Below are 27,353 nucleotides of genomic sequence, written 5' to 3'. Positions count from 1 at the left end.
GGTTTTGATTGGTTCTCTGAACCCTGTGGGTTCCTGGACCCCTGGTGCATCCCAGTTCAAAATAGATGCCACGATGGGTGTTTTGGGGCACACTGGCCTTATGAGCTATGCGTGACTCCAACCTCCCCTTTACCATGCCCCAAGCCTTGCAGATGGTACCGACGTTGTCCGGTCTGGGCCTTGTTGTAATTTGGCTCCCCTGTCCTCCCTGGGCTCTCCACAGCCCTGCAAAGTGCTGCGCCCTCACTGGCGCCAGGGTTTGTGCACCCCAAATGCTGCACACTGTCTGGCGCCAGAGTCCCCACGCTGCCGTGAGTCCCCTATGAGGCCTCCTCCTTCCCTTAATAGCCTCACCCAAACCACCGGTCTTATACAACAGCAAACAAAACACAAGCCCCTGGGCTGTAACATAAATTCAAGCTGCCCGGCTATAACATCATTCAAGCCACGCCGGGGTACTCCATCCCTCACCAGTATCAGAGGCTGTACCTGCAGTCAGGCCTCTCCCCTTTGCTTGCTCCAGGAGAGCTCCTTCCGCCTTGGCGGCTGGCAGGGAACTGCTCTCTTGGCCTCAGCCCTGGGGTTTATATATGAGTCCGGCCCTGCCCCTTCCGCGCAGCTGACCGCAGGCAGGTGTGGGCCACTAGCTCACTCTGGCTGTCCTGGTAGCCAGCAGCTGGGGCTCCCCACTCACTGCTAGGGCTCTCTTCCTAGCAGTGTCAGCTCTTTAAAGGAGCAGGACATCCTAGTGCCCTGCGACACCAGCTTCCAAGGGAAGTGGTGCTCGCTCCTACACTGGGGGTCTTCAAAAGGAGGCTAGACAATCACCTTGCCAGGGTCGTTTCCTGTCCCCAGTACTCTTTCCTGCCATGGCAGTGGGTCAGACTTGATGATCTGCTCACGTCTCTTCTGACCTGACCAACTATGAAACCATGAAACCAAGAGGACGATGCCCAGGGTGATTGCAGTGTAGCGGATAGAGGTCTCCAGCAGCTTGGATGGGATGGGGTCCTGGGGCACTGGTGAGAACACGCTGGATGAGACAGGGGAGGAATAGGGGCAGGGGGTGGTATCTGTGCATGGGCAGATTTAAGGGTGCAGATGGCACCTCCCTGGGCTGGTCCTGCTTCGGGCAGGGGGCTGGACTAAGTGTGACCTCTGCAGGTCCCTTCCAACCTGGCTTCTCTAGGATATAACTCAGCACGTGTTTTTCTCTAGTTGAAGAGAAAGCAGAAGTGTTACTCACAGACTCTGGCTCTAGTGCTAGAGGATTCAGTTTGAGATCAAACTCAAAACAAATGTATCTAGTGGAATGTGCACAAATTTACTAAATTCTACATTAAACTTTAAAACACACCACAACAAACTGAGCAAAAAATTGTCAAAAGGGTCAAAAAATATTGTCTAGTTTAGTCCTGTAGTCATGACAGTCCAATGCATGTCTCTTGGGCCCCTGCCACAAGTTACATGTGTAACCCCGGTGATGGCCCAATAGCTGCCACCCCTGCCCAATATCAGGGATGGTGTGGTGAGTGGGGCAGGGCTTCTAGCCAGCACCAATTTACTTCCCAGCTGGCCCCTGCTCCCCACAGAGCAGCCCGTGGTCCCAAGAAGGTCTAACACTTAACTGATTTAACTATTTACACTTTATTTACAAAACAAGAATAACAGGAAAGGTTAGTTACAAGTGAACTTCAATGGCATAACCAGAACCACAAAACAAACCAGAATGCATTAGTCAACCCTTGACTCAGGAACCACAGGTAGGGGAACCGGCAGCTTTCAGCCGCTGCTGAGACGCTACCACAAGGAAGCAAGGTGCTCACTCCCAGCAGCTCCCATAGGCTTCCCAATAAGCGACAGACTGCAACAGGTTCAGCTCTTCTGATCTGCAGCAATCAAATCGTATCAAACCCCAACCCGACAAAGGGGCTGAAGGGTGACCCTCCGTGGCAACCAAAAAGGCAAGCAACCAGTAACAGAGTAGGCTCCTGCAGCAATCAGCATGACCCAAGAACAAAGCTCAGGGACTCCATCTGATGACAATCAGCTGCAGAATAAGGGACAGGACTGAGTCCCCTCTGGGGCAGTCAGTGGCAGAGGGTCAGCAGCACAGGCAGCTCCCAGGGGTCGCTGCTCTAAACCCCTGTTCCAGATGACTGGCCAGGCACTGCACATGCCTCATGGCTCACCAATCCTGCTCTGAGCGACGGCCTGCACCCCAAGCTCCCGGAGACCCTCGTCCTGATACTCTGCTGCTCCTCAGGATCCCAATGCCTTGCCTGCTGCTGTCCCGCTTCCCCAGGGAAGGTGAAGGGTTTCCTCAACTCACTGGCCCAGCTCCCCGCTCTGGATAAGGATGCTGCCTGTGCTCCTGCGTGCTGTCTCTTCTCCACAGTGCAGTGGGGGGCCGAATGCCACCCCTAGCCTCTGGGACACCCGGCACGTCCAGCACACTGCGATGGAGCCCTGGGGCACCAACTCTCTACCCTAAGCCCTGGGTGCTGCTCCATCTCTGCTGCAGGGCTGGAGGCACGGCCGACTGCTGCTGCCTTCTTCTCCCAGGGCCTTCAAGGCTCTTCAGAGGGGTCTCTCTGCTCCCTCCTCTGGGTTAGCTCACCCCAGCTCTTCTTAGGCCTCCTGCATCCTTCCCTGGAGTCACTGTCAGCAGGTCCCACGTGCTTGTTCGACTGCTGCTTTTATCCCCTCCGGCAGTCCCTCCCTGGCTTGCAAACCAGCCAGCCAGGGCTCAGGGTGGCTGGCCCCCAACCCCGGCCATCCCCCTTCCATGCGAATGAGGGGATTGAAAACCCCTTCTTTGGCTTGGTTTCTCCTCCACAGGGCAGGGCTCCCCGCTCCACCCTTGGGCTCGCTCAGAGTTCACTGGCACTGTTTCTAGCCCAGGATAAGTATTTCAAGCCAATCTGGTGAGCCCACACTGGCAGCCTGTTACACATGTATTACGCAAATCACTGGTGAATCACTCATTAAATTTAGACCAGCTACATGTGCAAAGTGAGACCGGGCACATGGGCAAAGTAATGATTGCACAATTAATTGGTCCATTGCACAATAAATTTAGACTGCCATGTGTGCAAAGTAATAATCAGGCAATGAATGGACAATCGCGCAATAAATGCAGACTGGCCACATGGACAAAATAATGATCATGCAATTCAATGGTCAATTGTGCAATAAGTGTAGGCTGGCCACACATGGAAAGTAATGATCATGTCATGAAAACGTTCATCAAGCTATAAAAAGAGACAACCAGCTACCAAGTTAGTGCCTGAAAATGTGTAAAAGCTTTCTCTAGATTTCATTTGAACATGTGGCCTGTATTCAGGTTCCTAACACAAAATCTCACCTTTAGCATCTAAAAAGTGCCCCCAGCACTTCACTGAAAGTCATGTCTACTCCTGAGTTAACTTGACCACACCAAAGTGAAGCCTTTTTAAGCTAGAGCTATAAACCATCCTGCTGGGATGCACAATGGAAGAGAGACACGACCAGCAAGGGCTAACAGACAGCCACACTGCAGAAGACTGGATGGTTGGAATAGCAGAATATCAAGGAGGGAGGGAGGTTAACACCTGAGGAGTGAAGAGATTAGCAGGAATCAGGGAACTTATAATAAACCATGAAGTCCATCAACTCCCCCACTGCTGCCTGCATAAAAACATGGACCCAGACTTGGGGAGTCTGGCTACCAGAACAGCATCTGGGACAGCAGGTGGGACGTCTCTGTTGAGGACGGGAAAGAGGAAGGGATGTCAAGCGTCTCGAGGTGTTCCCTCACTTGATCTACATCCATTGTGGGCCCATCTCCTGCTTCCTGGATGTTTTGTGTCCTGTCTGACAGTGCGACCCCCTTGGACGGGTGGAAAACTGACGCAAATTAATCATTTAAGAGATTGGCTTTTTTTTATGCATCAGACGTCAGCTGCCCCATTTGATCTCACAGGGGCTCAGTGTTGCCTTTGTTCTTTCTCTGACTTCCCACATATCTGAAGAAGGACTTTTTGTTGTTCTTGATTCCTGTGGCTAGCCTAAGTTCGGTTTCTCCCTTGGCTTTTCTGGACCACACTCTACAAGTGTGGGCTAGTGCTGAGTAGTCCTCCTTGATGATGATTCCCTTTTCCATCTGGTGCAGGCTTCTCTTTTAAGTTTCAGGAGGTCCAAAAGTTCCCCATTTAGCCAAGTGGGCTTCCCTGCCTACTGACTGCATTTCCTGCAGGACAGGATGGACTTTCCTTGCTTTTCAAGGATTGCTTTCTTAAGAAATAATCTTCCTCGTGGACTCCCCTTTCTAAGGGGCTATGGTCTCTTAGTGCCTGATGCACTAGTCTCCTGAGTTTGTGACAGTCTGGCTGTCGAAAGATGAGCGTTTCTATTTTACTGAGGGATTTGCCCATCCAGCGTTGGATAGAGAAAACGATCAGTTTATGGTCACTGTCACCAAGCTTCTCCTTGATCCTCAGATCGCTCACCAGATCATCCCTTTGGCCAGAGCCAGAGCCAGAGCCAGCAGTGCCTCTCCCCTAGTCAGCCTGTGGACCTCTTGCATTAGGTAGAGGTCATCAATGCAAGTGAGAAAGGGACACGACAGGTCAGATTTGGCCATGTGCTCTTCCCAGAGGATGTCAGGGAGGTTGAAGTCCTCCATGACGATCATGCAACAGGAGTGTGCGGCCTCAGCCAGTTCCCTATTGAATACACGAGCCAGTTCTTGGTTGCGAGGAATATAATAGATTCCTACAATTATATCCCCTTCCTCATGCTCTCCCCTTATATTGACCCAGAGGGTCTCAAGATGCCCTTCTTGGTTAGTGAACGCAGTTTGAAGGGAAGTGTACTGCTCTTTGACTTAAAGAGCTACGCCCACCCCCCTTCCCAATGCGGTCTCTCCTCTACAAGGTATAGGCTTCTATACCTACAGTAGGTGGAGTCCCACCACGTCTCTGTTATCCCTATGAGACTACTCTTTGTCACACAAGAGAAGGGCCAGTTCCTCTTGCTTGTTTCCCGAGCTCCTGGCATTTGTGTACAGGCAGCTGAGTCTGCCATGGGAAGCCATTGTCTTCCCTATGTGATGGGATGTGACCTTTCCTTGGGCTGTCGTCGGAGTGGGTTCCCTTGGGCTCCCTAAGCTGTTCCTACTGTGGTTGCCATGACCTGGGCTACAACTGTTCATTGACTGCCCGCCCCCCAGCAATCTTAGTTCACAGCCCTGTTGAGTAGGTCAGCCATTCTGGCCGACAAGAGCTTCTTCCCTTTCCGGGTGAGGTGGAGGCCATCCCTTCCCAACAAGATAGAAAGGAGCTGTTATTCATGCTCAACATGGGTTGATTAGGGAGAACCTAATCAACCCATGTTGTTTCTTTGGTCCTGTAACCATTGGAAGTAAATGCACATCTCTTGCAGTTCCATAAAACGAAAATCTTGCCTAGGAGAGCATCTTGGTAGTGTCTCCAATGCTTCACTTAAAAATCGTTTCACATCTAAGTTAATGCTCACCTAACATTAGCATTTCCACTCCTGAGTTAATGCTTCTAGCTAAAGTTAAAGACAGTCTTCAGGGCTGTGTAATAGGAGCTCTGGTATCAGGAGCAGCTCACAGACAGCAGAACAAAGACTAGCTTTCTCTCTCTGGCCAGCAGGTGAGGCTTGGGAGGTTTCCTTGTTTGGGGCTCATTGAATAACCACAGAGGGATGAGAGCAAAGGCCAGGGTGGAGCAGCCTGGAGCTGTGGCCTGAGCTCCTGGGGCAGTGAGATGAGCAGTCCCAAATCATACAACCGCCGCTGGACTCGCAGGAACTGCACTGGTCTCTACTGGTTTCTAATGTCCTCTGCTGGCCAACTGCCTCAAGGTCCTGCTGGGATGCAGCACTGTAAGGCCCTACCATACTGTCAGATTACAGCTGTATACAAAGTAGCTGTTACACATGTTTAAGCAGTAACTTCATAGAAGGTGTGCTCTTTTGTAGCTGGATAGCCATTGTTATAGCATAATAATTACTTTGCACAGGTGGCCAATCTAAATTTGTTGTGCCATTTAACCAGTAAATTGTGAAATACAGGTAATGTGTGGCAGAGCCATAGACTCACAGAAGAGGAGTACACCTCTATTTATTCTGTTTATTTCAATATCTGATGGATACACCACCCTTCAAAGCCCAAAGAAGCCTCAGGGCACCTGTATTTAGAGATAAAATCACTTGTAGCAGCTGGTAGATGATTCAAATAAAATACACAACAAAAACTCCCAGGGCAGCATCCTAGTTGCTAAATGCTGGCTTAGATAGGATAGCAGCACAGCAGACCTGGAAGCTACTTTGAAGGACTGGGACCATGAGCTCCAGAGCCAAGGGGTGACAGCTGAGAATGACCTCTGGCATGGGTTTGCCAGGCAAAATCAATGCACTGATATTACTTGTGGGGGAGGCTGCTCTCTGCTGACCCAAGGGGTGGGGATAGGGTGTGAGGGGGTCTCTAAGTGGGTTACTCAGCTGGCTTCCTTCTCAAGGCCGCTCCACTCCATGTTCTGGGTTTTCCAGGCAGTTTACTTTCATGGGCAAACTTGTCCCCACAGAAACAAAACCAACAATAAAATAAGTGGTGCAGATGGATTCACCAAGACCCATGGTCTTTCTTGAGACCCTAAGAGGGCGACCCAGGCTCTGTGCTTCTCAGCACCACAGCCTTTCCCCTCACCCCCTTTTGCACAGCTCCACCCATTTTAGGAGCTGCAGCTGGCTCCCAGCCCCCCTGCCAGGCAGCCTAGGAGCTGCTGCCTGCCTGCACCTGAGGTTTCAGCCCCTGAATTTGGTACCTTGTTACAGACTGTCTAAGGAACATTTGTTCAGTGCCTATATGGGGAGGAAGGGGTGCCCAGGTGGAGGAGCTGGGAAGAAGAGCAAGCTGTGTTGCATTGCTGCTGTTGGCCCTGGATTTGGAGGTGAGGTCTCCAATCAGGAGGCAGAGAGTAATCACATGTTCACACCACCGTTACACAACTGTTCAAAGAAAGAACCACAACTGCTATCAGGAAAAAACACAGAACCACACAAGCTGCTAAGCTGTTGCCGTTTGAATGACACCACCAGTAATTCAACTAAACCCCGACGGCTGAAGCAGCTGTAGAGTCCCGTGGAGGAGAGGGGGGCTTCAGTGGTGCAGCTGCACCCCCTTTCATTCCCACTTCACCACAACCTTAAAGTCAACAGCCTGGCGGTGGCAGCAGTGTTTCTAACCAGGCAGCAGTGAGAGAGTCAATTAATTTCATGGCTTATTATCATCTATGTGGAAGTAGGTGATGTGCATTTGCTTCCTGCTCATCTCAGGTGCTAACCACCCCCTTTCCTTTTTAATGGCCGTGGCATTCCCTTAATCAGGTTATCCTTGCTTCTGCACGGTTGCTGTCTGCTAGCTATGCCAGGCCATGTCTCTCCTGTGCTTCACAGCCCTGCAAACTGGGTTTAACCCTAGCTAAATTGAACTCAAGGAGAGTAACGTGAACTCTGGGGAATATTAACTCAATCGTGGAAGTGACTGACAGGGATGCACTGGAGGCACTGTCCAGATGCTGAAAAAGGCTTGCTCTTGTTATTTAAATCTGTATGAGAGATGCCCATTTAATTCTTCTGATTACAGGCCTAATCTAACAATATCCTTGGACTCCTTTGCCTGGTCTCTTGTGGTTTGTAACTTAATATTTCATCTAGCAAATGAGCGCCCGTGCCAATAAAGTTTTCTTCATTTTTGTTTTGAAATGAAAGAGAGACAGCCCTCAGCCTATGGCATATTAGTAAAGCTTCTTGTTTGTTTTAACCTGGAGAAAAAAGGGGGTTGTGGTATATGCAATGCGGCACCTCACAGGCTGTGCTCCCATTGTCCTCAAAATCCCTGCTCCACCTCATATGTAAGCAAACTGGTCTCCCTGCTGCCTGAAGGCAGCTCAGCTCCCAGTCTTTCAGGACAGTTCAGTCTTTGCCACCGCAGCCTTGGCTCCACAACCAAACCTAAGCGAACAACACAGGCCTCCCGTCCTTTCTGTGCATGGAGGAGAGGACTGGCTGGGCTCTGTCCTCTCCTCCAGCAGGTCTCTTCTCCAGTCCTCTCCTCCCACAGGTCTCTGCTCCTGAGTTTCTTACCCTCTATGTGGCTCCACCCACATTTGCTGGTCCCCACGTCCGGCTGGCCCCAGCCTCCCAGCCTAGGGTTGACTATTATTTGCTGCTCTTTGCTGCCCAGCTTCATCTGCGTACCAAGCTCTGGCAGAGATGAAGAGGTTGGGGGACACTATAACAGGGGACACCTCCTGCCTCCACATCCCATCCCTAGTGTCACAGTGGGGGAGGCTTGCATCACCTGTGAATCTGTACTCTTGCAAGGGATGGGGATATCTCTGCCATTGTCTCTAACGATTAGGGGTCTAGGAAACATGACTTCAAGGGAAATCAAGGTGATTCTTCCTCCCTACTCAGCACTGCAGAAGTCTCCCCAGGAGTCCGGTGTTGGGCCCCAGACTTCAAGAAGGTTGTGAATGGATTGGAAAGAGTCCAGCAGAGAGTGACAGACATGTTCCCTGTCTGGACACCATCTCCTGAGGTTCATGTCAGCAACAAGAGGAAGATCAAGGAAAGTGTATATATTTAAGAAAGGGAAGAAGGAGAATCTGGGGAACTACAGACCAGTCAGCTTCACCTCAGCACCTGGAAAAATCATGGAGCAAGTCCTCAAGGAATCTATTTTGAGGCACTTGGAGGAGAAGAAGGTGATCGGGAACAGTCAGCGTGGATTCACCAGAGGCAAGTCATGCCTGGCCAACCTGATTACCCTCTATGATGAGGTGATAGGCTCTATGGATGTGGGAAGAGCAGTGGACATGATATAACTTGACTTTAGCAAGGCGTTTTATACGGTCTCCCACAACAGTCTCTTAGTCAAGATAAGGAAGTACAGGTTGGATGAATGGATTGTAAGGTGGATAGAAAACTTGGTGGATTGTCGGGCTCAGAGGGTAGTAGTCAATGACTTGATGTCTAGTTGACAGCTGGTGTCAAGTGGAGTGCCCCAGAGATTGGTCCTGGGGCCAGTTTTGTTCAATACCTTCATCAATGACCTGGAAGACAACACAGAGTGCACCCTCAGCAAGTTTGCAGATGACACCAAGCTGGGGAAGTAGTAGACACACTGGAGGGTAGGGAGCAGTCAGGATTCAGAAAGACCTAGACAAACTGGAGGATTCATAGTTTCATAGTTTCTAGGGTAATAAGGGACCTGAACAGATCATCAAGTCTGACCCCTGCCCTGGGCAGGAAAGGATGCTGGGATCATAATACCCTAGCCAAATATCTATCCAACCTCCTCTTGAAGACCCCCAAGGTAGGGGAGAGCACCACCTCCCTTGGGAACCCATTGCAGAGCCTGGCAGCCCTAAACGTAAATAATAAGTAAGTAATAGTAAATAATAGTAAGTGATGCCTCCTGATATCAAGACTGAACCTGCTGTCAATCAATTTGTGGCTGTTATTCTTTGTTATCTCAGGTGGTGCTCGGGGGAACAGAGCCTCACCTATTTTCTGCTGGTCTCCCCGGTGAGTTTATAGACGGCCACCAGATCCCCTCCCGGTCTTGTCTTGTGGAGGCTGAATAGATTCAGGTCCTTTAGTCTATTTTTGTAGGGCCTGGCCTGCTGAACCCTGACCATATGAGTGACCCTCCTCTGGACCCTCTCCATGCTGCCCACATCCCTCTTGAAGTGTGGCACCCAGAACTGGATGCAATACTCCAGCTGTGGCCTGATCAGCGCCGCATAGAGGGGAAGGATCACCTCCCTGGACCTGCTTGTGATGCATCTGTAGATACACGACAAGGTGTGGTTAGCCTTGCTGACCACTGCCTCGCACTGGCGGCTCATGTACATCCTGGAGCCAGCAATGACTCCAAGACTACTTTCAGCCAGGATTGGACCAAAGGAAATCTCCTGAGGTTCAACAAGGAAAGTCCTGCACTTAGTGTGGAGCAATCCCGTGCACTGCTACAAGCTGGGGACCAAGAGGCTAAGCAGCAGCTCTGCAGAAAAGGACCTGGTGGTTACAGTGGACAATAAGCTAAGTAAAAGCCAACAGTGTGCCCTTGTTGTGAAGAAGGTTAAGGGCATCCTGGGCTGCCTTGGGAGGAGGTAAGTGATTCTTCCCCTTTTTTCAGCACTGGCGAGCCCACTTCTGGAGTCCTGTGTCCAGTTTTGGGCCCCACACTACAGAAAGGATGTGGACAAGCTGGAGATAGTCCAGCAGAGGACAATGAAATGGTTTGGGGGCTGGGACACATGACTTCTGAGTAGAAGCTGAGGGAGCTGGGCTTGTTTAGTCTGGGGAAGAGAAGACTGAGCAGGGAATTGAATAGCAGCCTTCAACTACCTGAAGGGTTGTTTCAGAGAGGATGGTACTAGACTGATGTCAATGGTGGCAGATGACAGGACAAGGAGCAATGAAGTTTAGTTTGGTAAGAAGGAAAGACTTTTTCACGAGGAGGGTAGTAAAGCACTGGAGCAGGTTACTCAGAGAGGTGGTGGAAGCTCCATGGAGTCAGAGAAAATGAGGGTTGGAAGGGATCTCAGGAAGTCATATGTAGTCCAAACCCCACTGCTCAAAGCAGAGCCAGCCCCACCCAGATCATCCCAGCCAGGGATCTGTCAAACTGGGCCCTGCAAACTGCCAAGGTGGAGATTCCACTCCCCACCTCTCTTGGTAACCTGTCAAGTGGGTCCCATCTCATCCTAGCAATCCTTCTTCTTGGAACAACATCCCATGGTTGAAGAAGTCGAATCCCTGCTGGCAACACCATCTGCACAGCCATGCATTGATTTGCAGGATGCATCTGCTCCTGCCAGGGCCCTTTCCTTTGACCAAAAGGATTGAAGACAAGACCACCTGTGCCCCTGTCCCCTTCACCCTTGCACCCAGAGCCCTGAAGTCATTCTTGATCTACTCAGGGTCACCCCTGGCAGCATCATTGGTGCCCACATGGATGAGCAGCATGGGGTGGTAGTCAGAGGGCTGGACAAGTGTCGGTAATCCTTCTGTGACATCTCGTATCCAGGCTCCATTGAAGCACCAGACCTCCCGGGATGACAAGTGAGGCTGGCAGGTAGATCCCTCCATGCCCTGCAGAAGGGAGTCTCCAACCACCCATCTCAGCGACTCCCTGTTCCCCAGCCGCCTCCGCTTCCTTGCCCGAGGTGGCGGTGATGACAGCTCCCTCCATGCTGCCCACTTCTGCCTCCGTCTCCCTGCCTGAGGTGCCAGCAGTGGTGATGGCTCCCTCTCCCCTGGCCCCTCCGCCTCCCTGCCTGAGACGGCAGCAGTAGCAGCTCCCTCCCCACTGGGCCTGCGCGAATAGTCAAGTTTTCAATTCGCATTCGGGTTATTCAGATTCATCTGATTTGATTCAGAGATCTGAATTGCTTTTCTGATTCAATTTAGCTGAATCGATTCAGAAAAGATTTGGAAAAGATTTGGCGATTCAGAGATTCGGCTGTAGGATGTAATGGGGAAAAAATTCAATATCTATAACTTTGTTGTTTTGTGGCTGATTCGGATGAAAATTGCAGGGGTGGTAGCTGCTTCTGAGGGCAGGATGCATGTCAAGCTTCAAGGTGATAGGTGCAGGGGTTTCTGGAAAACTGCACCTCAAAATCCTGAAAGCAAAACTCATGACATAGGTGGCAGCAGTGGCTCCTTCTCCTCTGCCCACCTCTGCCGCTCTGTCTGCACTGGGGCTGGCTCCCTCCCTGCCTCCCGCCTCTGCCTGCCTGCCTGACGCAGCGAGAGCAGCTCCCTCCCCCTGCCCGGTGTGGCAGTGGTGGCTCTTCTCTGGACTCTCTCAAGCTTGTCCATGTCCTTGTTAAAGTGCGGTGCCAGACCTGGACGCAGTACTCCAGCTGCTGAGTAGAGCAGAAGAATCACTTCCTTGGTTTTGCTGGAGACGCATAGATTGATGCATGCCAGAGTATTGTTTGCCCGACTGGCTACAGCATCTCACTGCCGGCTCATCAAATAGGTCTCAGCCAAGGGCAGCAGCTGAGAACCCAGCCACAACTCCCTCCTACCTCCTGGGAAGCAGGTATAGCAGGCCCACAGCCCCAGGGGTGGCTTTGATGCCCCCTGGTAGCTCTGTGGCCCCTGTCTGGCTCAGGCTGGGCTGCAGCTCTTCCCTTGAATCTCACCCACCATGCCTTGCTCTTAATGAAGGTCATAAAAGGAAAACTGCCTTCCCTTCCCCACAGGCTCTGCATGAGCCTGTGTTGATCCCCACTAGGACTGTCTTGGGTCCCCTCAGTCACAGTCTTGTGCCCCCCAGAAAGCAGGCTCTGTCAGACTGTCTGTACTTCTGCCAGGCACCTGGCACTTTAAGGGCCCCTTGTGTGCCTCCATGCCTCTCCTACACCATGCCCCAAGCCTTGTGGGTGCTCTCTCTCTGTGATGTTGCCTAGTTATGCATTCAGCCCCCTTGGGCGTTCGGACCCCTTGGTCCTGCATGCCACCCCTTCTCTGGGCTCTTGGGCCCCTGGTCCTGCACACCAGCCCTTCTTCGGGCTCCCAGACACCTGGTCCTACATGCTGCCCCTTCTCTGTGCTCCCGGACCCCGGATCCTGCAGGCCACTCTGGCTCCTCTGCCATTCTGCAGAACAACTCCAAAATCACTAATTCTGGACTGATGTTTTTCCAGAGTTGTTTGGGCAAAAGGAGAGGGCAACCTAGCTGTTCTTTGTGACCACTGAAACCCCACAGCTGCTCTTTCCCTATGCTCCATAGCCAGCAGCTCCAATGCTAGCGGCAATGCCCAGAAGAGGTGCCATGAGGACTGAGATGGTCTGTGCTGCTGTATGCATGGGTTGTGGGGCTGTGGAGGGCTGTGATGCTGAACCATAGGTGGATCTAGGGCTCTGCACAGGGGGGTGCTGATGGTACGGTGCCTCACCCCATATAACACAACACCTAGTTTTCTCCAGTGAAAAAGAAACTATCAGTTTTGCTAATAAGCGGCCTAGAGCTGCAGTATTCAATTTCAGACTGAAGCCAAAAAAAAAAAAAAACTTTATTGGCAGGTGAGTTCATTTGCTTTATCAGGTATTCTATATAAAAACACAACCAATGCGGCAAACATACTCCAAAGCCGTTGTGTCCTTTGTCCTGCAGTCCTTCAAGTTTGATGCACGTCTCTTCTTCATGTTCATAAAACAAAATAATGCTTTCTTGAGCATGGGACAGTGCCTCAGTGCTTCATTGTGAGTGATTCTGTGCCAGAGCTCATGTTCAGCGGAGTTAATGCATCACACAATCATAGACTCATAGAAAATGAGGGTTGGAAGGGACCTCACATCTAGTCCAACCCCCTGCTCAAAGAGAGACCAACCCTAATTAGATCATCCCAGAGAAGGCTTTGTCTACCCGAGTCTTAAAATATTCTAAGGATGGAGATTCCTCACCCTCTCTGGGTAACCTGTGCCAGTGTTTTATTACCCTCCTAGTGTGAAAACTTTTCCTAATATCCAGCCTCAATATCCCATGCTGCAACTTGAGCCCATTGCTCCTTGTTCTCTTGTCTGCCACCACCGAGAACAGTCCAGCGCCATCCTCTTTGGAACCACACTTCTGGGAGTTGAAGGCTGATATTAAACCCCCCTCAGTCTTCCCTTCTCCAGACTAAGTAAGCACAGTTCCCTCAGCCTCTCCTCACACGTCATGTACTCCAACCCCTGAACCATTTTTGTTACTCTCCACTGGACTGTCTCCAATGTGACCACATCCTCCTGTAGAGCGGGGTGCAAAACTGGACACGGGACTCCAGATGTGGCCTCACCAGTGCTGAGTAGAGGGGAAGAATCACTGCCCTCGATCTGCTGGCAACACTCCTACCAATGCAGCCCAGGATGTCATTAGCTTTCTTGCAACAAGGGCACACTGCTGGCTCATATTCATCTTATTGTCCGCTGTAACCCCCAGGCCTGTTCTGTAGTTGCTGCATAGCCGGTCAGTCCCCAGGCTGTAGTAGTACATGGGATCATCTGTCCCAAGTGCAGAACTTTGCACTTGTCCTTATTGAGTCTATTGAACTTGTCCTTATTGAACATCCACTCTTGAGTTCATGGGTCAGTTGGGGTTAAAAACCAGACTGTAGGGCTGGGAAATGGGAGCAATGTGACTCGGCGCAGCCAACAGACAACAGCAGGGCAGAAGGAAGGAGAGCTGGAGAAGGGGACAGAAGCCACTGGGGACTTCCCTGGAAAGGGCTGTTGGGGCCCGTGACCTTCAGGGGACACAAGCTCAGGGAGCTATGGGGTCAGATGCGCCTGTGGGTTGGGGGATGGAGGTTGGCATTGGGGTTCAGGCCTTTCAAACAGCCCAATAACCCTCAGGCAGGAACTGACCGCAACCAGCTGGGTCTGAGTGCCCTGTGGGCTCAGGGCAGGAGCCCAGCCCTCTGCAAAGGGCTCTGGTGGATCCCTGCTCCTGCCTTTAGCTCTTGCTGCAGGGCCCATCCTCGAACTGCTCTCAGGCTCTGATTTCTCACTTCCTGACCTTGACTCCTCTCCATGCTTGGCTTCCTGGACCTTGACCTTGAGGTAGGCAGGATGCCCGTGCCCTGGTCTCTAGCAGGTCTCACAGGGACACAGGGCTGGATGGGGCTGTATGCTCTACCACAGCCCTGGGCTTGCAGGAGGAGATGGGATGGACTCTGCCTCCGAAGCCTGGGAGCTGGGAATGTCACAGCTAACTCCAGACTGGAGCATTTCCAGCTGTTCACCTGATTTTATGCAGCTAAATCTGCACCCCTGGTTCTCCCAGGCTGGAGAAGCTGGGGCAAGGGGGCTTCAGTCCAACCATGCCTAGTTCATGGCTGTGTGGAGGTGCCTGTCCTCCGTGCTCGGGACCTGCAGCTTTGGGACTCGGGGCATCTGAGTCCTGCTCCCCCACGGCTGGGGACTGGGTTTGCGGGGCTTGGAGCTGGGGGCCAGGACACCCGGGCTCTCTCTGCAGCTCAGGAAGAGGAGCGGAGTGAAGTGGGTTGGAGCCAGGACTCCTGGGTCCCATCCCTTGTAGCTGCTGGAGTTTCTCTCTGTGGCCAGCAGATGTCCCACGGCTGCCACCGATCAACCTGGCAGAGCTGTTCTCACCCACCTGCCTGGAGGAGCGATCGGGAGCTACCAGCCCCGTCTGTATGTCTGTCCCTCTGCATCCTGAGCCCACTAGGCCTGGGTTTCACTTCCCCCCCACGCCTTCCCACTAACATCGGTGACTCAGGGCTTGGAAATCCCTGCCCTGGCACTGCTTCTGCTGGACCCGGAGTACCCACAGCTGCTGGGTTCAGGCTGGGAGCCCGGGCACCTGGGTTTTCTCGAGGTCGGGGAGAGGAGGGGGGCGGGGGACCGAGAACCAGGATGCCCGGGTCCCTTCCAAGCTCTGGGGGCAGTGGGGCGAGAGCACGGGCCGAGAGCAGGGGGCCTTGAAATGCCAAGGCTGGAAGTGCAGAGCCCAGTTTCCACCTCCCCTGGTGTGTAGCACACAGACAGACAGACGCGGAGCCTGGGGAATAAGCCACCTTTTATTGACATGCAGCTGGCATGGGCCGAGATCTTGCTGTCCTGCCTGCCACGTGCAGTACATTGAAATACGTGCACGCTGCCCGCAGCCCACACCCTTCCCACCCCCTGATTTCTGGGGTGTGCTCTAGGGTCCTTTTGGCCCTTATGGGCTTCTGTCAGCCTGGGGGTATGCAGCAGAGGGGCGAGGGGGTTGGGAGGCAGGGGCTCTATTTGAGTGCCTATATTGCTATATGGGACTGCTGGTCTGTACTGGCAGGTCAGGTCTGAGTCAGGGATGGGGTGCAGCTGAGCGGGTCCATGTCCAGCCTCCTCCATTGGCCGGGGCGATATACATACCGGTGGCTGCCCAAAGCTAGAGGGACTGTGGACTGGGGTGGATCACAGTTCGAAGCTCTTTGTCCATACAGGCCAGCCGGCCTTGAGGTGGAGACAGCATTCAATCTCTATATCCCACACAGACCCAGCTATCTATGGAGGCTGCGGGGCCTGGACAAGCTGGTGGACTCCAAGGCAGGTCAAGAATTGGGTCACTCCATCCCTATATAGGCCCAGTACGTCTATGGCCTGGGGATACGGGATGGAGGACTCTATTCAGGATCCCTCTGGTCATATAGAGGCCCCCAAGAGCTTCATTCAGGGAATGCCCATCCATATGGGATGGGAGCATCTGCGGGGGGTGGGTGTCTTTTAGCACCGCTGTCCTGGGCTCAGGTCACGTAGTACTGCCAGGATCAGGCACCAAGCACAGGGGCAGCACCAGGGTCTGCAGCTGAGGGAAGAGTCCATGGGAGCCCTGGGGCCTGGCGACCTGGTGTTAGATGTTGCCTAGAGGGGGAATGAGAGTGAGAAGGGGATGAGAGACCCGGAGGAAGGAGTCTGTGATGGGGGATGGATGAATGGATGGATCATAGAAAGAATCATAGACATGAAGGGCTGGAAGGGACCTCAAAAGACCATCAAGTCCAATCCCCCCCCCCGGGTCTGGGCAGGAATACTGCTGAGATCAAATGATCCCAGCAAGGTGTCTGTCCAGTCTCCTCTTGAAGGCTTCCAAGGTTAGGGACTGCACCACCTCCTTGGGAAGTCTATTCCACATCCTGGTCACCCTTACCATAAAGAAGTTTTTCCTTACATCCAACCTGAAACCATCCTTTAACAGCTTATGGCCATTGCTCCTTGTCCTCCCCTGGGGTGCCCTAGCAAACAGTTTATTTGCCCAGCTCCTGATATTCACCCACTACATACATATAGATGGCCATCAAGCCCCGCCTCAGTCTCCTCTTCCCCAAGCTGAATAGTCCCAGATCCCTTAATTTTTCTTCATAAGGTTTGTCCTACAGGGCCTTAACTATTTTTGTGGCCATTCTCTGGACCGTTTTAAGATTCTCCACATATTTTTTAATTGTGGTGCCTAGAACTGGACACAGGATGGATGGATGGAGGGAGGGAGGGAGGGAGGGAGGGAGGGAGGGAGGGAGGGAGGGAGGGAGGGCTGGGGCTGAAGTATGGACACAGGTTGATGGACAGAGGGATGCTGTGCTGGAAAGGTGTGTGCATAGGAAAGGAGTAATGAATGGATGGATGGAGAGATGAATATGGGGGAGAGAGGCAGAAGGAGGGATGAATGGCTGGATGAAAGGCTGTGCACATGGGGAAGAATTGATGGATGGAAGTATGAGCGCATAGGGAAGGATGGAGGGGTGTCTGTACAGGGAGAGAGGGATGGATGTGTACTTGGAAGGGAGAGAGATGATGGATGGATGGATGGATGGATGGATGGATGGATGGATGGATGGATGGATGGACAGGAGGAGAAGGAATGGAGGGGTAAGTACATGGGGAAGGATGGAAGGAGGGATGGCAGGAAGGAAGGATAAGTGCATGGGGATGGATGGAGAGAGAGGTGAGTGGATAGGGAAGGATGGAGAAATGGAAGGAGGATGAGCCATGGAGGGGGTAAAAGGCAGGAGGGGGTCACAGACGGACAGATGGATGGATGGTTGGACAGCTGCACTCACCTCGGGGGTAGTTGTCTCCAGCCAGAGGAGTGTAGCCTGCAGGAGGGGAGGCAGGAGGTTAGTCAGGGTCCAGCCTCCACAGCCCCCCAGCTTCCCTCGCCCTGGACCCCACAGTAGTGCTCCCATCTTCCCCAGGGGGCACAGACTCCAGCCAAACTTCCCCCAGCCCCAGGGACTGCCAACCCCCCCTCCCCCTCAGATATGGGCCCCGGTGCTCACCATGGCGGACAGGGGCCTTCCACCAGCACAAGGCGCCAGCTGTGAAGACCAGGAGCCCCAGGACCAGCACCGCAGCCGCCGAGCACCACAGCAGCTGGTCCGATGGCCCGGGACCTGTCGGGAAGCGGGGGGCCTCAGGGGAGCTTGCTGCACCCCCTGGTCCTCCCCCCTGCCCCCAGGCATCTCAATGCCCTCCTCACTTGCTTCTGGGCCCCCCTTCCCCACTCTTCCAACCCCTTTCCCCTTGCACCTCTGGGCCCACTTCTGCCCCCTTCCTCCATGCATTTAAGCCCCTTTCCCCATGCCCGCAGGTTCCCCCTCCCCCTCTGTCCCCCTTATTCCCCATGCCTCTAGGCCCCGTTCTTTCCACCCATGCACCTAGACCCCCCTCTTCTATCCCCTTCCCCCTCCACGCTCCCAGGTGCCTTCCACCCTACTAGATCGAGGTCTCCCCACTTCCCCCCTGGCCGTCTGGGTCCTGCCCCCTATACCCTTGCCCCTGCCCCTGCCTGCCCCCCCCCCCCAGCAGTATTGGCTTACTCCAGTGGCGCAGCAGGGGCTCAGACAGGCTAGCGTGCTTCACTTCGCAGGTGTAGGTGTCTCCAGGCTTCAGGTGCACGGGCAGGATCCGGGTGGTCTGGTAGGTCCAGTCGCCGCGGGGCATGGTGGCCACAGGACCCGTCTCGTTGGTGTCCAGCGGGTGCCCGTTGCGCAGCCACGACACCTGCACACTCGCTGGGTAGAAGTCCCAGACGAAGCAGGCCAGCCGCGTGGGCGCCAGCCGGCTCTGCATGGGCAGCGCTGCCACACGCACCTGGGGTGGGCCTGGGGTAGGGGGACACAGCGGCATGGGTGAGGGTGGCGGCTGCCCCTCAGCATCCCCTGGGCCCACCCACGGGCTCCTCCACCCTGGTGTCTGCTCTCCTCTTCCTCCTGATCCATCCACAGGCCCCTCTACCCCAGCACCTGGTCTTTTCATCCCCCACACCCACCCACAGGCCCCTCTACCCTGTAGCCTCATTGCTCACGATTTCACCCATGTGTCCCTCTACCCCAGCATCTGGTCTCCTTTTCTCCCAGATGCACCCATGGGCCCCCCTACCCTGGCGTCTGGTCTCTTTGTCTTCCCACACCCATCCATAGGCCCCTTTACCCCAGCATCAGGTCTCCTCATCCCCCAGACCCATCCACAGGCCCCTCCACCCTGATTTCCTGTCTCTTTGTCCCCGCATGGACCCCTCTACCCCAGCATCCCGCCTCCTTGTCCCTGCTGCCCCGTGGTCCCACGCACGTCTCCGGAGTGCTGTCTGGGCCCACAGCCCCTGGATCTGGTCCTGGCAGCCCTGTTGCTTGCTGGCGGCCAGGTGGATGAATGTCCTGTTCATATTGAGGGAGCTGGCAATGCCGAAGGCCACATTTTGCAGTAGCCCCGAGTCACAGCCATAGAAGAGGTGGCTGTTGGGGTCGTAGCACACCAGCCGGTTCTTGTTGAAGGCCAGGTAGACGTCCACGGCCAGCACTGACCCGTTGGCAGCCACTGGGCACTCGGTCACCAGATGCATCATGAAGCCACCTGCAGGAATGGCATGGGGCGCATGTGAATGGGGCTGTGCCAGGGTTACCACCCCCTGCACACACATACACAGTCCAGCTTATGGTTGTTGCTAGGGTTAAACACCATGTACACACAGACACAGCTCCCCCAGTATTATAGCTGGGGTTAGTCTGCCCCACACACAGACATGGACCCCCTGAGGTTATAGCTGGAGATAAACCCCCTCCACACACAGACATTGGTTCCCTAGGTTATAGCTGGGGTTACCCCCTCCCCGCTCCCAACATACACACATGGACACAGCCCACCCTCGGGTTATTGCTGGGGTTAAACTCTATCCACACACAGACACAAGCTTCTTGGGGCTATAGGTGCAGTTACCCCACATCCACACACAAAGGTGGTCAGCCCACCCTGGACTTGTCACTGGGATTAAAGCCCCTCCACACACAGACACAGGCCCTGCAGGGTTATACAGAGAGTTACAGTCCCTCCACACACAGATACAGTCCCCCTGGGGTTATAGCTGGGGTTAGATGCCCACAACACATGGACAAAGCCCCCCACTCAGGTTATAGGTGAGGTTACCTCTCCCCATCGACACACAGACAGTGCCTCCTTTGGGTTCCAGCTGGGATTTACACCCACATGCATGCACAGATGTAGCCCTGCAGTGTTATACAGAGGGCTACCCCTTCCCACAAATGGACACAGCCCCCTGGGGTTATAGATGGGGTTACACACTGCCCATGCACAGATATGACTTTTGCAGGGTTATACAGGGTGTTATGCCTGCCTACATGCAGCCCCAGCCAGCTGGGGTTGTAGATGAGGTTAAAGTCCCCCTGCATGCAGATACAGGCCCCCACCCCCTGGGTTATCTCTTGAGTTACACCTCATCCACACACAGACAGGCCCATGCCCAGGGTTATACCTGGGGTCAGACCCCATCCACACACAGACAGAGTCATCACTGGGTTAGACAGGAGGTCAAACCCCCTCCACATCGGACACACCCCACCCACGCATGGCCCCCTGCTCCTCCTGGGGGCTGCTCACCTCCTGCCCCACCCTGCCAGCATCTCCTGTGGCTGCCATTGCCTGCGGGGTGTCCCACACCTCCCAGACCATGCCCCCCAGAGAAGTGGGGTACAGGCCCCCTCCTCCCCCCCTCCAGCTGCACAGCCTCTGCCTCTCACCTGCTCCGTGGCAGCTCAGCCCTGCCAGCAGTAGCCACAGCACCTGCATCCTGGCTTGGGGGGAGAGATCCCAGGCTCTTCAGGGTGCAATCCCCCCGAGATCCCCTCCTCTGCAGCAACCCTCTCAGCGGGATCCCTGCCCCTGTTCCTGCATCTGTCTGTCTGCCTGTCCTGGTGTCTCCCAATGCCCCCACCCCAGACTTTACTCCTCACCAACCCAGCACCCAATGACAGCAGGTGCAGCCCAGGGCATCATCAGTCACCAGGTAAAGCCAGCTAAGCCCAGGCCTCAACAGGGAAATGGACTCAGGACAGGTGCAGGCCGGATGTTAGGACATAGCAGGAGGTCTTGGGGGTCTTCCCAGGACACCAGAGCTGGGTCCTCAGGGGGCCTGGCCTGCCTCTGGGGTGGGTATTTTCCTAGCAGCACCCCCCCCCCCAGGACAGGTAGGAAGCCCCCCACCTCACCTGTGACAGTCTGTTAAGGGATTTGACCGGGTCATGGCAGGGAGAGTCAGTGGCAAAGTCATGGTGGGGACCTGGGGCTCCTGGAGAGCAAGGGAGGCTCTACCCTCTCCCTTCCCCGTCCCCCCTCCAGGTTTGACAAGCTCCTTTGCAATTAGGCAAAGTGGATCATTAAGCAATTTACTTACAAAATTCCCCTCCTCCCCCCATATCCTTGCAGTGTCTTCCTGACCCTAACTGGGACACAGGCCAGTGATGGAGGTGGGCTGGCAGGTCTCTGGGGAGGTGTCTCTGGCCTTGGCCCCATCTCTCCCACCCTCCCCCACTCTAGATTTTACTTTACTTCCCTAAGCTGAAATCACAGTCCCTGCAGCTTCCCCATTCCTGGCCCCCAATGTCGGGGGGGTCGGGGAGGGGTGGAGGTGAAACCAGCTTGCTGAAAGCAGCACCCGCACTTCCCCTTGGGTGTGATGGGGGGATGGTGTCGTGGCAAGGAGGGGCTGGGATAGCAGCCTGTCCTCTCCCAGGGCCTCCTGCACCAGGGCTATTGCTCCCCTCTGGGTCATGAGTTGTTCAGGCCTTAGCCTAGTTTGCCGTGTAGCAGTGCCCCACACCCAGGGGAGCTGGTAACCACAGACTGCACTTCCCCCTAGGTGGGTGGCTAAGTCTGTGGGGGGAGAGAAGAGAAGAGGCACAAAGCCCAGACGTCCCCCAAGGTGGGCGGCTGAGTCTGGGGGGGCGGGGAACACCCAGGTGAAGAAGACCCACAGAGCTCCAGAAAATAGACCTTTATTGTCACGGGGACAAGACAAGGCACGGATGTCCTGGGGCTGGGGGTGAGCCCAGCCAGGCAGGAAGGGATGGGGGGTTTCTCCCAGTCCCCATTGAGGAGGTAGGGACAGCCACCATCTCCTCAGCAATCGCTGGGTTCCCACAGCAGGCAACGAGTGTGTCTAGTCTGAACTCCCCGCTGCTGGCCCAGAGGTCCTAAAGGTGGGGAGTCAGGATGGGTGGGGGGGATCTGGGTCTTCTCACGGCAGGTTGGGTCAGTTCTTACCAGCTGCTTTGAGCTTCATCTAAGGGAAAAGAGGCAAAAGAGATTCAGGGGTGAGGACCCCCCACTCCCCTCCCAGATCTGGGAGAGACTCCAGGCGTCCGGGCTTCCCGAGCCCTTGGGTCCAACCCCCCAGACCCCAATCCCCTCTCGGGAAAGAACTGACTCCCAGCACCTCCTTGCTCTAACCCTCCCAAAACTTCAGTCTCCTTCCAGAGCTGGGAGAGAACCCAGGTGTCCTGGCTCCCAGCCCTGCTTTACCCTCCACCCCAGACCCTCCATCTCCTCCCAGAGCTGGCAATGGTGCCCAGGCATCTTGGCTCCATTCCTCATTCCCCTCCCTGCCACCCCTCTCAGGGGGAGGTAGAGCCCAGGGGACAGGGGGCACCTTGGTTGCGGAGCCGGCGGGACAGGACGAGGAGAACAACCCCTGCAACGAAAAGGACAATGCCCAGGGCGATCGCGGTGTAACAGATAGAGGTCTCCAGCAGCTTGGATGGGATGGGGTCCTGGGGCACTGGGGAGAACAAGCTGGATGAGACAGGGGAGGGATAGGGCCAGGGGATAGTCTGTGCGTGGGAAGATTTTGGGGTGCAGATGGCATCTCCCTGGGCTGGTCCTGCTTAGGGCAGGGGGTTGGACTAGGTGTGACCTCTGCAGGTCTCTTCCAGCCTGGGATATAACTCAGCACTTGTTTTCTTCCAGTTGAAGAGAAAGCAGAAGTGTTACTCATAGACTCTAATGCCAGAGGATTCAGTTTGAGATCAAAACGCTGGCTTGCATCCATAGATGCTTCTCAAGCAAATCCCGGGACGTCATTCTCCCCCTGTACTCGGCCTTAGTGAGGCCACAGCTGGAGTACTGCGTCCAGTTTTGGGCTCCACAATTCAAAAAGGATGTGGAGAAGCTTGAGAGAGTCCAGAGAAGAGCCACGCGCATGATCAGGGGTCAGGGAAGCAGACCCTACGATGACAGGCTGAGAGCCCTGGGGCTCTTTAGCCTGAAGAAGCGCAGGCTCAGGGGTGATCTGATGGCCACCTACAAGTTTATCAGGGGTGATCACCAGTATCTAGGGGAACGTTTGTTCACCAGAGCACCCCAAGGGATGACGAGGACGAATGGTCACAAACTACTACAAGACCGTTTCAGGCTGGACATAAGGAAGAATTTCTTTACTGTCCGAGCCCCCAAGGTCTGGAACAGCCTGCCACTGGAGGTTGTTCAAGCGCCTTCATTGAACACCTTCAAGATGAAACTGGATGCTTATCTTGCTGGGATCCTATGACCCCAGCTGACGTCCTGCCCTTTGGGCGGGGGGCTGGACTCGATGATCTTCCGAGGTCCCTTCCAGCCCTAATGTCTATGAAATCTATGAAATCTATGAAACCCAAAACAAATGTATCTAGTGGAATGTGCACAAATTTACTAAGTTCTGCATTAACCTTTAAAATGAACCACAACAAACTGAGCAAAAAATAGTCAAAAGGGTCACAAAATATTGTCTCATTTAGTGCTGTAGTCATGACTGTCCAATACATGTCTCTTGGGCCCCGGCCATGAGTTACATATATTATTCAAATCACTGGTAAATCGCTCATTAAATTTAGACCGGCCACATGTGCAAAGTGAGACTGGGCACATGGGCAAAGTAATGACTGCACAATTAATTGGTCTATTGCATAACAAATTTAGACTGGCCATGTGTGCAAAGTAATTATCAGGCAATGAATAGACAATTGCACAATAAATGTAGACTGGTCACATGGGCAAAATAATGCTCATGCGATTCACTGGTCAATTGTGCAATAAATGTAGACCAGCCACACACAAAAAATAATGATCATGTCATGAAAATGTCCATCAAGGTATAAAAAGAGCCAACCAGCTACCAAGTTAATGCCTGAAAACATGTAACAACTTTATAGCTGGTTTCTCTTTGGTTTTCATTTGAACATGTGTCCTGTATTCAAGTTCCTAAAACAAAATCTCACCTTCTTGAGCATCTAGACAGCACCCCCAGCACTTCACTGAAAGTCATGTCTACACCTGAGTTAACCTGAACACAACAGAGTGAAGGCTATTTAAGCTACAGGTATAAACCAGCCTGCTGGGGGGCGCGATGGAAGAGAGATATGGCCATCAAGGGCTAACAGACAGCCACACTGCAGATGACTGGATAGTTGGAATAGCAGAATATCAAGGGGAGAGGGAATTTAATGCCTGTGGAGTGAAGAGATTAGCAGGAATCGGGGAATTTATAATAAACCGTGAAGTCCATCAACTCCCCCACTGCTGCCTGCATAAAAACACTGGAATAGAAAACAACGAGGGCAGTTGGTTTATAGTCAGGGTAGACCAGGAGTCAAAGCGGGGTGTCATCATATCATGCCCCCCTGTCCTCACCCCATCTTCCCCAGCCTTACCCCAGTAGGTGAGGGTGGAGAAGCGCTCTCTCTGTCGAGTGATGTTGCAGGCATAGACATCGCCCTCGTGCGGTGTGAAGGGCAGTGTCGAGTACACTGTTAAGGCCAGGTCCTCATTGATGTTGTAGGGTGTGGTGTTGACCCCCTGAGTCACTGGCACCCCATTGTGCTGCCACGACACCGCCACCGAGGCCGGGAAGATATTGCCCACTTGGCAGATCAGCGTGTTGGGCTGGCCCAGTTCCAGTGGCTCCGCTGTGAAGATGTTGGCCATGGGGATGCCTGGAGAAGAGGGAAAGAGAACCAGGAGAAGGTGGTGAGTGGGGCAGGGGCACTGGGGCAGGGAACAGGGTGGTGAAATCGGTATGGGGGGTACCTTTAGCCTCTGGCAAGAAACCGTGGGCCATTTGGGAGAGGCCACGAAGGAGCTCCTTGCACAGGCCAGCCTCAACGACAATCTGGGCAGGGGGCGACTGGGCAGAGGTGCGGGGGGCGAAGTCAGGCAGTCGTGGCAACCAGTGCGAACTGGGGAAGTCAAACCAGAAGAGCTGGTCCTCATCAAAGGTGTCGGCCCGACCCAAGCTCGGGGAATCTGGCTGGCAGAACAGCACCTGGGACAGCAGGTGGGGTGTCTCTGTCGGGAGGGGAAGGGGTCAGCGTCTGGTATGCATCCCGGAGCACCTGTCCTGGGAGCACATGTGTGGGTATGTGCATGTGTACGCCAGGCATGGCCACATGTGAACACATGCACACATGCAAGACGTGCACACACCAGTACGCACACTTGCCACATGCATAAATGAAAGCATGCATGCATGCACATGCACATCAGGCATGTGCACACATGAGCACGCGCGCACACACACACACACAGCAGGTTTGAACACATGCACATGCACACACTAGGCACATACATACGTGAACATGAATGCCAGGCACATGCAACACATGAATAAGCATTCATGCATGCCAGGTATATGCATATGTGAACACACACTAAGTACTTGCGTATGTGAATATGCATGAACCTGGTGCATGCACATGTAAAGACACAAATATACACCAAGCATGTGCACAAATGAATATGCATCTCCCCAGGCATGTACACACACATACATACACACACACAGAGCAGACATGTGCATGTGCGTGCACATATGCACCAAGGCATGTGTACAGCAGGATTTTGTGTGCACAGACACATGCACACATACACGCATGAACCCAGGGGCAGGGGATTTGACTGGCAGAATACACATGTGGCATAGGAGTCAGGCCAAAGGGCAGCCACCTGACACACTACACACGCCCCCTACACATGCACTGCACATGCACCCAGAGACAGACACACTTACCAGGCCCTTGCAGACACACACTTGGGCACACAATGCATGCGCCAGCCTGCTGTGCTAATATACACATCCCAAGTACACATGCACACACACAGGTACATACACGCAGTCCCTTTGCATGCACAACGCTCCAGACTCACACACAGAGTCCCTGCTCTACATACACACTGTGCTTCCTCTTCTACACACACTCTGTCTCTTTCTCTCTCTCTCTCACACACACAATCCCTGTGTACACAATCACACACAATCCCCAGCCCCACACATGCAATTCCTGTGCGCACATACATACACAGTCCCCATGCACCCAGTCACACACACACAATCCCTGTTTACACAGTCGTACACAATCTCCATTCACCCAGTCACACATGCACACACAATCCCCTGGTATGCACCCAGCTGCCCTCTCTCTTTCACACACACACACACACACACACACACACACACACACCCTTCCCACAACCACACAACCATACACCACTTCAGTACATGCTGTCGCACCCAGCTCCTGTTCTCACCCTTACCTGTGACCTTTTTGCGCGCACACATGCAACCCCTTTGTACACACACACACAACCCCTTTGCACACATGCACATGACCTCTCTGCACATGCACGGTAACACCTTTGCATGCCCTCTTAGCCCACACTGTCTCCCAGCCCCCGTGCACACCCCAGCCCCTAAATCGTGCACAGGTGACCCACCCCTTCCACCCCCACACACCCTCCTACCGTCTTGAGCCACTGCCCCCCATAGCAGCACCATGGCCAGCAGCCCCCAGCCCCACATCCTCCTCCGGGGTCCCGATCCCGATCCCTGTGCTCTGGGGCCAGCCCAGTAGGCCAAGCCCTACTCTCTTTCCCTCCAGCCAATGGCTGGGCCCTTTTACGTCCTGTCACTTGTTACCAGGGAGAGGCTTCCGGCAGAGAGCCACAGGGCACTGATGAGCTCTAAGGCTGTAGAGTATGGGTAGGTCTCCTGTGTCCCCCTGGCCTGATCACTGGCATGGCACTGGTGGGGACATCCTCTCATCCCCACCCCTCACCTGGAGCAAAACCTTTCAGCCACTATTGCTCCATGACTGGTTTGTACAGTGCCATGTGCAGGGTCTCAATGTCCCAACTGGGCCTCCAAAAATCAGGGAGGTGGACAGGCTGTGGAGGCACCCGCCCATCTGGGTTAGGGGAGGAGGTGTGACCCCGAAATCTCTGGAGCAACCCCAGATTCAGTGCCCACTGGGATAATTATCTTGGGATAACTCATGGGGCCTTTAACATTTATACCCCATGGTCTTAATTTGGAATAGCTTCCCCACGGAGGCCAGGACCTTGAGGATGAAATTGAGGCAGAGAGGGTAATGAGGCAAAGTGTGTCAACTGAGGCCAAGCAAGAGGTCCAAGCCCCACCCTCCCCCAGGGCCACCCCAGTGCTCTACCCACTGTACTCCATT

At 53.9% G+C, this 27,353-nt stretch overlaps 2 protein-coding genes across 2 annotated transcripts; both read right to left on the bottom strand.

Annotated features, from left to right (window-relative positions):
* Positions 1 to 15,596: 15,596 nt before the first annotated feature.
* Positions 15,597 to 21,112, bottom strand: LOC132244205 (HLA class II histocompatibility antigen, DM beta chain-like). Its single transcript, XM_059715284.1, has 6 exons — positions 20,607 to 21,112; positions 19,144 to 19,425; positions 18,393 to 18,677; positions 17,853 to 17,966; positions 17,634 to 17,669; positions 15,597 to 16,440 (listed from the first exon to the last, which is right to left on the bottom strand). The coding sequence occupies exons 1-6, from the start codon at positions 20,653 to 20,655 to the stop codon at positions 16,430 to 16,432; spliced, it is 777 nt and encodes a 258-aa protein (XP_059571267.1). The 5' UTR covers positions 20,656 to 21,112; the 3' UTR covers positions 15,597 to 16,429.
* Positions 21,113 to 21,844: 732 nt separating this feature from the next.
* On the bottom strand, positions 21,845 to 26,744 carry LOC102568895 (class II histocompatibility antigen, M alpha chain). Its single transcript, XM_059715285.1, has 5 exons — positions 26,635 to 26,744; positions 24,925 to 25,182; positions 24,549 to 24,830; positions 22,514 to 22,642; positions 21,845 to 22,147 (listed from the first exon to the last, which is right to left on the bottom strand). Exons 1-5 carry the CDS (start codon positions 26,690 to 26,692, stop codon positions 22,125 to 22,127), a joined length of 750 nt encoding a protein of 249 aa, XP_059571268.1. The 5' UTR covers positions 26,693 to 26,744; the 3' UTR covers positions 21,845 to 22,124.
* Positions 26,745 to 27,353: the final 609 nt, after the last annotated feature.

This window comes from Alligator mississippiensis, chromosome 11, assembly GCF_030867095.1.
Source record: "Alligator mississippiensis isolate rAllMis1 chromosome 11, rAllMis1, whole genome shotgun sequence".
Taxonomy (NCBI): Eukaryota; Metazoa; Chordata; order Crocodylia; family Alligatoridae; genus Alligator; species Alligator mississippiensis.
The sequence above is the reverse complement of the archived record's forward strand: the minus strand, read 5'-3'. Positions and strand labels throughout refer to the sequence as shown.